This window comes from Miscanthus floridulus, chromosome 1 (genome assembly GCF_019320115.1).
Source record: "Miscanthus floridulus cultivar M001 chromosome 1, ASM1932011v1, whole genome shotgun sequence".
In the NCBI taxonomy this organism is placed as follows: domain Eukaryota; kingdom Viridiplantae; phylum Streptophyta; class Magnoliopsida; order Poales; family Poaceae; genus Miscanthus; species Miscanthus floridulus.
In genome coordinates this window covers 40,253,972-40,264,546 of record NC_089580.1, presented here as the reverse complement: position 1 = coordinate 40,264,546, position 10,575 = coordinate 40,253,972, and the positions used below count along the sequence as shown (strand labels likewise).

The following is a 10,575-nucleotide window of genomic DNA, read 5'->3' as shown; positions in this document are numbered from 1 at the left end:
GTGAGGAGGCAGGCGAGGCGAGGGGAGCAGTGCACTGGCAGCCTGGCACTGTAGCAGCTGCACGTACCACGCCATCAGCAGCTCGCCGTCCCGGTCCCAGCATCAGCTGCCTGCTGAATCCGGGCAATCAATCGCGCGTTCTCCTCCGCTTTCCTCCGGCTTGTTGGTTGGTTTCTGGACTGGTTTGAGTTAGCTAGTGCTGATTTATTGTAAAAGGAAAATACCGTTGGCTCACTGGTTTGAGCTGGCTGAGACGAGCGAACATGCTGCTCGATTCCTCCTCGGCCCGCGGCCTGCTCGGCTCCTCCTCTCACTGTGCTGTGGGCTGGCCTAGACCCCTCACTCGCAGTCCCATTTATCTGGTCTGCCTCGTGCCTCCATAAATACGGCCCGCCCTTCGCCTCCCAGCGCTCCACACTCCCTGTGCCACCGCCGCTCGCTCGCTCGCCTGCGTGGTGCGCTGCACTGACTCTGACAGCGTCCGTCCTGTAGCGGCAGGCGAGGAAGAGGACTCAGGGAGAGTGATGGCGGCAATGCCGGCGCTGCCGCTGCTGCTGCTGGCCGCGGCGATGATGCTCTCCCCCGCCGCCGCCCGCATTCCCGGCGTGTACGGCGGCGGCAGCTGGCAGAGCGCGCACGCCACGTTCTACGGCGGCAGCGACGCCTCGGGCACCATGGGTACGTTCGTTACATACTCCTACGTCCGGGCTGGCTGGTCTGGTCTGGCCGACGCCGCGTTCCCTTTTCCCTTCCTTCCTTGTTCCTTGCTGTGCTTGCCGTCGATCTCATTCTCATCTCATGAATGAGAAACGAACGGAAAATGGCTAAGAACTGAAAGAAACGTGTGCCGTTCACGGCGGCGGTCGGTCTTGCAGGCGGCGCGTGCGGGTACGGCAACCTGTACAGCCAGGGGTACGGCGTGAACAACGCGGCGCTGAGCACGGCGCTGTTCAACGAGGGGCTGAGCTGCGGCGCGTGCTTCGAGATCAAGTGCGAGAACCAGCCCGGGTGGCGGTGGTGCCGCCCCGGGAGCCCCTCCATCCTGGTGACGGCCACCAACTTCTGCCCGCCCAACTACGCGCTCCCCTCCGACGACGGCGGCTGGTGCAACCCGCCACGCCCGCACTTCGACCTCGCCATGCCCATGTTCCTCCACATCGCCGAGTACCGCGCCGGCATCGTTCCCGTCTCCTACCGCCGGTACGACGACGCTTTCCCTGCCCTGCCTCCTCTCTTCAGCGTTGCGTTTCTTGGCCTGCTCGTCGGCGTTGGGGACGGTGCCAGTAGTAGTAAACGACATGCTCCTTGGTTGTTCCACTCCACTTGCCGTTTAGTCTGCGGTGCAGGGCAAGAGCAGAGATTCCTCGCTCTGCCCACGCGTCTTTCGAGGCGTAGTGGGGCTCCTCTGCTCCTCGACGCCCGCTGCGCTGTAGCTGTAGCTGTGGCCCCGGCGTCGCGTATCGCCGGAACATTCTCCTCTCTGGAAACTTCATTCCGTCCCGTCTCCGTTAAGTGTCTCGGTATAGATTCTTGCCATCCTTATATCCGTCGGCTAACAGATATCCGACGGGTACTTTATATCCGATAAACAAAGACACTTAGGGTCGTAGCTTTACAATCGGAAACTTTTCTTCTTTACTCGGGTATAAGTGTTGGAGTCTCGGAGATGCCGATGAGAAGGAGCGAGGTTGCGAGGAGGATGAGCAAAGGTGGCAGAGAGACCGAACTGAGGAAGCGAGGGGCATGAGCGCTCATGAGGCAGGCGTGCTTGCGCTGCTAGCGGAGATGGTGAGAAAAAATTGAACTAGAGTTCCCTCATGAGGCAGGCGTGCTTGCGCTGCTGGCGAAGATGGTGAGAAAAAATTGAACTAGAGTTCCTAGAACACACAAATTATATATATGATTGTTCAGATTTGGGCCAAAATATCTATGTTGAGCTTCTTTGGGTCTAATACTCGCATGACAGCTCAAATAGTCGGGTTCCTCAACGGGGACGGGTAAACAGGAAACGTTCCCGTACCCGCTATGGCCGTCGGGGATGGATTCTTACCCATTTAGATGTCCACGGGTAAAGATATGATCCCATCCTTATCCCTTAATGGATCATATACCCGTCGGATATGGGTCACGCTGCCATCTTTACTGTGGCCTGTGGGTGGCAAAAGAAAAAACTCCGTGACGCGTTCCGTCACAGGCTCACGCACGGCAACCCGGCACACAACCACCATCCACCAACGCCCGCGCCGCGTCCCCCCCCCCCCCCTCTGCCCTGCCCTGCCCGTTTCGTCACGTCCGGTGGCTGGTTCCGTTGCCGATGGATCGATCTGGCGGCACGGACCTGCACGGCATGGCGATTTATTTGGCTTTGCGCGCGCCGACAATTACTACCACCAAATTGCGGGATGGGGTTGGGCACAGACTGGTATAGTGCGTGATAAAAGCCAAGGTGATTTGGTACAGAGCTAGAGGAAATTTGTGATTTTCTGCGTCCATGCGAGTGCACCTCGTCTCCGTTGTTGGCACTTCTTGGTTCAGTTTGGTTGTACTAGACTAGAGTTTGAGCTTTAGCCATTGCGCAGCATGCACACAACACACGCATGGTAGCGAGCGAGCCCGTTCCGGCAGGTCACATGGGACGGAAGCCGGCCGGACGGTGCTACGAGTAGTAGCGTAGCACTAGTAGTACTACTCCTCACGAAAAGAAACGGGTGGAACACTGTTTCGAGAAAGACGACCACCCGGGTCATCGGCCACAGGGAAAGGCCCAGAGAAGCCTCCAAAAAACACCTTGGTGGCAGTGGCAGTAGTAGGAACAGTAGACGGCACAGTGGTACTGGTAGGGCAGCACAGGCTTTGACCTTTTTCACTTTTGCCGCCGGGGGCACGCACACTGGCAGGCACTGCACAGCCTCCGGGGCTTTTGCGGCTCTCCCGCGAAAAGTTTTCCCAAAAGTGCTACAGTAGTCGTCACATCGAATCTTGCGGTATGTGCATGGAGCATTAAATGTAGACGAAAATAAAAACTAATTACACAGTTTGGTTAGAAATTACGAGACGAACGTTTTGAGCCTAATTAGTCCATGATTAAACATTAATTACCAAATAAAAACGAAATTGCTACGGTAGCCAAATTTCGCACTTTTCGCGATCTAAACGCGCGCTCAAATGACCCCATAGGCCCATACCCTCACCGGCCTGCCTACCACCTGAAATGGCCCGTTTGCCCTTGGTTCCTCCGTGCCCCGGTCCCCGCGTGACCTGTAAAGCCCAGGGGCCATTCCGTCCTGCAGCTCCGCCATTACCGCGTGAAGCCGCGGTGGTCCTGCACTGCACTCTGCCTGTCCTACGCACGCTGCACCTCCTGGCCGTGGTGCCTGTCCGGCCTTTCTTTTTTCCACTACAGCCGCAAGAACAACTCGCTTGGCATTTCCTGTTCTGCCCCTGTGTAACGATACTGCTGCTAGTAGTACAGGCTTACCTGCTGATTGATGAGCACAAAAGTTATCGACGCTGTAATAAAGAAAACGTGCTAATGATGATGCTTGGTTCTCGCTGCAGGGTGCCATGCCGGAAGTCGGGCGGCGTTCGGTTCACCATCAACGGCTTCCGGTACTTCAACCTGGTGCTGATCACCAACGTGGCCGGCGCGGGTGACATCGTGCGCGCGAGCGTGAAGGCGTCCAGCACCGGGTGGCTGCCCATGTCCCGGAACTGGGGCCAGAACTGGCAGTCCAACTCCATCCTCGTCGGCCAGGCGCTCTCCTTCCGCGTCACCGGCAGCGACCGCCGCACCTCCACCTCCTGGAACGCCGCCCCGCGCAACTGGCAGTTCGGCCAGACCTTCGAGGGCAAGAACTTCAGGGTCTGATGACTTCATATCAAATTCTCGACCGCTGAGTGAGAAGAAGCCAAGGTCTTCTTATATACATAATTACTGCTAGTATACCTAGTCATTAAGCGCGTGTTAGGATGGGAATGTACGTGAATGCCCGTTTAAGGCCACCACACCTTCTCGCCTTAATTCCAGGTCAAGTCCGATCTAAAAAGGAGTTTTTTCTTCTGAACATTAGTGTGTGTTTATGGATCGTGTTTCTGGGTTAAGCCTTTGGCTTGGGCCTTGGGGGGTGATGGATTTCTGTCGAAACTAAAGAGTGGCTGAAGCGGCTGCCAAGCTGCAGCTCAAAATTGGGGGGCGGTGAGCGTAGCCCGCAGCTGCTCGTCTTGTCCTTCCGCCCCGTGTCTGTCTCCATGAGGTGGCTCGCCTTTGTTATCTCTTTATTGTCATGCATGGACCTGATTTTCATTGCCAGTAAGTAAGGTGATTGGACTTGTAAGAAAGTTTCTTTTCTTGCTGCTCTCGCTGTGATGCTTGGTTAAGAAAACCTCGAAAACCTACGCGATATCCGCATGATGACGACCGCGATGAGCCGATGTTTTTCATTGATTCGCGCCGGCTCCTTTGCATGAATGCCGGCAAGGGCTCCTTCCTCCGGTTGTGCTTGCGCCGAAATGAAAATACGTGAAAGGGATAAAGCAGAAAGCGAAAGCGCGCCGTGGGCTAAGTCTGGGGAAACAAAATGAGAACCGAACCGAATTAACCGAAACCGAAATATTCGGTCCCAGATTCGGTTCCAGGTTTCTAGGAACCGAAATTATTACGGTTAATTCGGTTCCAGCACTCGATTAACCGAATTGACCTGAAATAACCGAACTAAATTGTTGGACCTCTTGTTTTTTTATTGCAGGTTTGAATATTGCTCTATGCTTGAATATTTGAGAGAACAATAACATATATGTGTTGTACTGTTGTTTTATGCTGCATTGCTGTTTAAATTGTCCCTCTTGACTGCATGAAAATCAGGCAAAATGCTGTCGAAATTTACAATTGAATGGATTGTTTCTTGGTTCCTGGAAAATTCGGTTCCATCGGTTAAAATCGAAACCGAACCGAATTAACCGAAACCAAAATTCCTTGATTCCGCATTTTTAAAGTAACCGATCGGTCCCTTCTTCTCAAGTAACCGAATTAGTTGAAGAACCGAAGAATCGAACCGATCGGTTTCGGTTAACCGAACGCCCAGACTGACCGTGGGCACCGCGCGCAGGGCCTTCCGCTTTGGGGCTGGCCTCGGTCGGATCGGTCTTGTCTGGTTGCTCGAGTTCGGACACCAGGGTCGTGATCGTGACGGCGACGGCTCCACCGACCACGCCGTGTTCGGGACATGGCATGGCTCACCGGCATGATGATGACCTGCTGCCAGTGCGGCTTGGTGAGTTCACCGGGAGATGGCGCTGGTTACGAGTCGACGTCGCCGTGGAGGGAGCCAAATGCGACTCCCACTCCGTGACACCCAGTTGAGGTGTGGACATGGTTGCTGTCATCAGGCGATGCCGTGGGGCCGAGATCAGCGGCGTGAAGAGACGGAGGCAACGGAGATTGCAATGGCCGGCAAGCTGAGCAGCTGGGACTGCCAGTGCCATCCACATCCACTCCGATGCCCATCGCAACGACCCTCACGCCGGAGATCTCGATCGGCAAAGCGCCCGCTCGTCAACATCATGTCACGGATACATTATATCATATCCCGGCTGCACAAACAGTCAACAGCACTAAGATATGGGTGCGACACAATGATGCCTACGTACTGAACAACAGCCTATAGCCTGGAACAAATGCAGCCTGCAACAAAGACGATGATTCAGGTTAAAGACTCGGAACATGAGCTCTCTCTTGATGCCATGTGCTTCGACATACAGATGCGGTCAAGCTGAAACCGAGCAGCTCACGATAAAAAACGAAAAGACTAGTTACCAAAAGCCTGATTACCCTCAATATACACAGACCAGAGCATATTCACAAGCTACAGTCTAGCTAACGACCTGACCAAGTTCAATGCTTTTCCTTGCTAACGAGAATGGGCCAATGGTTTTGGATTTGGACCAACAGTCTCCTTTGTGCCTGCCAGGCTTCTCCGGCGAGGCTTGCGAGTGCTCTTGCTAGCATTCACAGCAGCAGGTGCCTGTTTGGTTCCAGCCTTGGGTTCTTGATGCTTCTCGGCTTCACCGGAGTCTTGGATCTCTTGTAGAATAGTGACCACAGCATCCATAGTCGGCCTCATCTTAGCTTCGTAGGATAGGCATTCAAGAGCAAGGGCAGCAATTGTTTGCGCACTGTTGAGATTGTATTGACCTTCCAGCCTTGTATCCAGGATGCGGAATATCTTGCGCTTATGTGTGAGGTAAGGTCTAGCCCACTCCACAAGATTGTGCTCACCCTGGGGGCGGTTCTTGTCGATGGCACGACGGCCTGACAGCATCTCCAGAAGCACTACTCCAAAGCTATAGATGTCGCTCTTTGTAGTTAGGTGACCTGTAGCGTTGTTCAAAGAAAGAGATCCATATCACATACTGGATGAGCTGTTCATACAAGGCTACTGAAATAAAACGGTGTTCTTTGCCTACAAGACAGAATCACAACATTTTCGCACCAAAGCTAGGAGTGCAGTAATTTGAATTCATAAAATGGCATCTAAGCCACGCAATGATTGAGCTGTTCTTACAAGGCTACCGAAATAAAATGGCGCTCTTTGTCTACAAGACAATCACAACGTTTTCGCACCAAAGCCCAAAGTGCTGTAATTCGAATTCATAAAATGAAATTTAAGCCACGTCACGCAACTGTTTATGATATATTTAGAAGACCATGAAAATAAGCACCAACATCCATGGCCTTCTTTTTCAACCCCACTCCACTAATGCATAGCACTAAAACTTCTTTAAAAAATGCAACTTAACTAGTCAACTCAATATAGCATATGATACACCAAAATTGGAATTTCCATGCAGGGGACCAATTATACCATTTTTAAGGAGTCTAGGATTTATATTGAATGTGTCATTTAATGTACGCCATTAGCTAGGTTTTTGTCACAAAATGCAGTTTCTAGATCAAGCAAATCTACAGAAATTTGGAGGGAAAACACAGAGCTGCACTTCAAATGTTACCTGTTGAAAGATACTCAGGAGCGGCATAACCATATGTTCCCATAACTCTTGTGGACACATGGCTCTTCTCACCAACAGGACCATCCTTAGCCAATCCAAAATCAGAAAGCTTCGCAGAATAATCCTGCGTATTAATACAATGTACTTCTTTCAGTGGAGCAAACAAATGTTGAAATGAAGTATCCTGCATTACTGATTCACTTTCACTTACTGTGTCAAGGAGGATGTTGGAAGTCTTAAAATCTCGGTAAATAACTTTTGCCTCTGCACTATGAAGGTAAGCCAGTCCTTTTGCTGCTCCAAGTGCAACCTTCATTCTAAGGTTCCATGACAGAGGTTGGAAGTATGAGCCTCCTACATCAAGGGTTCATAGAGCAACTAATAAATCAGAAGACATACTACCACAGCAATATTATAATATGAACAAAAAATAAGAGATCAGTAACACAAGGTCCTGGGTAACTTACTCCTAAACAGATGATTTTCCAAGCTCCCACGGGGCATGCACTCGTATACTAGCAGTCGGTGTTCATCCTCTACGCAGTATCCAATCAGCTTGACAAGGTTGGGATGACAGAACTGACCTAGGTAGTTAACTTCCGCCTACGAACAGAATACTTATTTATGTTAGTAACCAAAGCCAGCACAGAAAGGTATGCAAGAGGAAATTTCAAACAAACATGAACAATCATGGATTCGCAGGGCAATAGCATAAAATAGAATGGCATTATACATTATATTCCTACATTATACTCACCAACCACTCTCGGTGCCCTTGCAAACCCTCATGGTTGAGTTTTTTCACAGCAACAGCAATTCCAGTGCCAGGCCTGCAAGGTGATAATGTGTTCTCATCGATCCATCCTTTATAGACAGATCCAAACCCTCCTTCACCTAGAACACTATCAGGACGGAAATTCCTTGTGGCTGCCTTGAGATTATTGAAGGTGAAGACCTTAACATTGGCGGATTGCAGTATTTCGCATTCAGTCTTGGCACTTGGTGGCATGGAAGCTGAAGAGGCTCGACTACTACAGCCGCTAAGCCTACTCCCATCCTTACCACTACTCTTCGAGAATATTCCTGCAGATCAAGCATTTAGTAAAGATTCTACTTAAGGGTAAAAGAAAACACTGAACAAAAGCCTCATATTGTTCCAATGGTGAATAAGATTATGGTGATATATCCGAGGCTCATATAAATAACAACCATCACTATCCAGAAGGCACATCCACTTAAACATATATTTTAATAGGAAACTAGCACCATACAATCAGTCTGTTCGCTTGTTGGTTTCAGCCAGGGCTTATCAGCCAGCCAACAGTGTTTTCCTCTCACAGCAAACCAGCACCAGCCGAGCTTATCAGCCCAGAAACCAACCAACGAACAGGCTCAATATAAGGAACTGCATATTGAAAATCATTGCTCGGACGTCTCTAAAGATTGATAAGAGAACCTACAGACAGCTATAGGCAGTAATAATTGCTGTCTTTGGCAAAAATTCTAGCACTAATGGGTTGATTGATGTCGAAGAATCAGCTCCAGAAACCAATTTTCCTAGAGGATCCTAAAACATTTTTAGTGCAAGAGCAACCGATGTAGCCATATGATAACGCAGTAAACATACATGCCTTTTGTAAGGAAAAACAATAAAAGTCGGCATTAACGTAACTGTGACTAACCACTCAAAACATTTAATCAATAGGTCATAGAAACCGACTATCGGATGTGAACTGGTAGACATTACTAGCTTTGTTATGACACTATCAAAATACATCAAGGTAGAATTTCAGTGTTTTTCCTAATTTTGTACCAACACCGTACATTAAGCAAATGAATAAAAAATATAATAACAACAGGAAACAATTAGTCAACTCCTAAAATATTTTTTCCTTTGTTCGTGTGATATATTTCACAAGAGGGAAAATGTGAATAGCGAAGGTCCACACTCAACAGTATAAGCATGCCAAATAGTGGTCATCTGGTGTACACACACAATGCTACAAGAAAAGTCATACTAAGCTCAAAATTCAACCCGATGAATAAGATGACTTTTCTTATATTCACCAAAGAAAAGTCATCTTATTACACTACCACAGTACTGGTCCTGCTTCGATCCTATATCACCTAGGTGAAAAACAGAATCCAGGGTGGTTGGAGCTACACATGCAGGTGGACCATCAACACAAAACATTATCTAATAAGGTAGTGATAAGACCTCTTGCAGTAAAGTCAACCTCATGTCACTTACCAATGTCATCTCAGGACATGTCCCATCCATTACCATACGAAATAAGGTAATACCTATCATCTAATAAAGGCTAAGCTCTTTTTGCACAAGTGCAGAACCACCTACAAAAGTACATCGCCTCATGTTCCAAGCTCGCTTTAGCAAAAAAAAAAAACACTCAAGCGATTGAGATGGCTCACTTCTAGCTCCTTGGACACATTGAGGTTGGCAAGACAGCTGAAACGTTGGAATCATCTAACAGAACAAGACCCACCGGAATAGCCCAATCAGCCTAACCAACAAGAAAGATTACATAACCACAGTATGCCAATGCCTACTTGATTCGATGAAAGTTCCCCGTCTGTTGCTAGGAAACTTATCTAATCAAATCGCCCAAAAAAACGCATCACGCAGATGAGTACACACCATTTCGCAAAAGATACATACATGTGTCGCGAGCAACGAACCGGAATTTTCACATCTCAAAAGATCTCCGCTTGATCGGAGAGCGCAACTAGCAAGCACGGATCGCCCAAACCCCTCTTCGAATCGCCCCCATGAACTAACGGTACCAAGCAACGGCTAGGAGAAGGACGGACGAACCTGAGGCGCCAGGGTGAGGGCTCCCATCCTTGATCCGCGCGCCCCAGCAGTAGCAGTTCCCCATTCCCGCGTGCTCGGTGCTCCCCCCGCCGCACCGCCGGAGCGAAGCGCGGCAGCGAGAGCGGTGCCCGACCAACCAATCGGATCAAACTGGCACCGGGGACGCACCGGAGGCGCCCCGCGATCCGCCCGGGGCTAGGGTTTTGGGGCGCGGGCTGCGAAGCGGTGGGCGGATGGACGGAAAACAGCAGGAGTGAGAGTATATAGAGAGGGGTGGAGGGAGGTGGCGTGGTGGAGCGCGTGAGGCTGCGGCTTTGGGGAGGGAGTGCGCCGAACAAGCGAGCGAGGGAGGGAGGGAGAGGAGCGTGAGGCAGTTAATGGCGGGCAACGGAGGCGTGTGTTAACGGGGCAAGGCGCCGCGGGTTCCGCCTGCGCTCCAGGGAAAAAGCCTGGGAAGCTGGTGCGCGCGGCCGTAGAGGCACGGTACCGGGCGGGACGCTGCCGTGTGGGCCCCGTTGGGGACCGCTGATGTTACCGTTTCACCTCCGGGGTTAACGGATGAGTGTTTTACGGTCGAGACTGGCTCAAACAGATCGGGCTGTCAGGTTCGGCCCACGGCCCGGGAAATTGGGTGGTGGGGCTGTTGGGCTTAGTTAAACCTGGTTCCTGATGAACGATAAATGGCCCGTTAGTAGCCCCACAAAGTCTCAAACTGTAGTGTATTTGCAATGTTGGAG

The 10,575-nt window shown here is 50.6% G+C and overlaps 2 protein-coding genes across 2 annotated transcripts; one reads left to right on the top strand and one right to left on the bottom strand.

Annotated features, from left to right (window-relative positions):
- Nucleotides 1-401: 401 nt before the first annotated feature.
- LOC136492449 (expansin-A7) lies at nucleotides 402-4,358 on the top strand. Its single transcript, XM_066488479.1, has 3 exons — nucleotides 402-678; nucleotides 876-1,200; nucleotides 3,559-4,358. The coding sequence occupies exons 1-3, from the start codon at nucleotides 525-527 to the stop codon at nucleotides 3,866-3,868; spliced, it is 789 nt and encodes a 262-aa protein (XP_066344576.1). The 5' UTR covers nucleotides 402-524; the 3' UTR covers nucleotides 3,869-4,358.
- Nucleotides 4,359-5,681: 1,323 nt separating this feature from the next.
- Nucleotides 5,682-10,248, bottom strand: LOC136492349 (receptor-like cytoplasmic kinase 176). Its single transcript, XM_066488420.1, has 6 exons — nucleotides 9,839-10,248; nucleotides 7,763-8,088; nucleotides 7,473-7,608; nucleotides 7,217-7,359; nucleotides 7,006-7,129; nucleotides 5,682-6,370 (listed from the first exon to the last, which is right to left on the bottom strand). Exons 1-6 carry the CDS (start codon nucleotides 9,900-9,902, stop codon nucleotides 5,907-5,909), a joined length of 1,257 nt encoding a protein of 418 aa, XP_066344517.1. The 5' UTR covers nucleotides 9,903-10,248; the 3' UTR covers nucleotides 5,682-5,906.
- Between the last annotated feature and the right edge of the window lie 327 nt (nucleotides 10,249-10,575).

Coding starts and splice junctions, on each gene's coding strand:
- LOC136492449 (XM_066488479.1), top strand. CDS start 525: ATGGCGGCAATGCCGGCGCTGCCGCTGCTGCTGCTGGCCGCGGCGATG. Junction 679..875: donor CGACGCCTCGGGCACCATGG/GTACGTTCGTTA, acceptor TCGGTCTTGCAG/GCGGCGCGTGCGGGTACGGC. Junction 1,201..3,558: donor GTTCCCGTCTCCTACCGCCG/GTACGACGACGC, acceptor TTCTCGCTGCAG/GGTGCCATGCCGGAAGTCGG.
- LOC136492349 (XM_066488420.1), bottom strand. CDS start 9,902: ATGGGGAACTGCTACTGCTGGGGCGCGCGGATCAAGGATGGGAGCCCT. Junction 8,089..9,838: donor CCCTCACCCTGGCGCCTCAG/GTTCGTCCGTCC, acceptor CTTGATCTGCAG/GAATATTCTCGAAGAGTAGT. Junction 6,371..7,005: donor TCCTGAGTATCTTTCAACAG/GTAACATTTGAA, acceptor ACAACGCTACAG/GTCACCTAACTACAAAGAGC.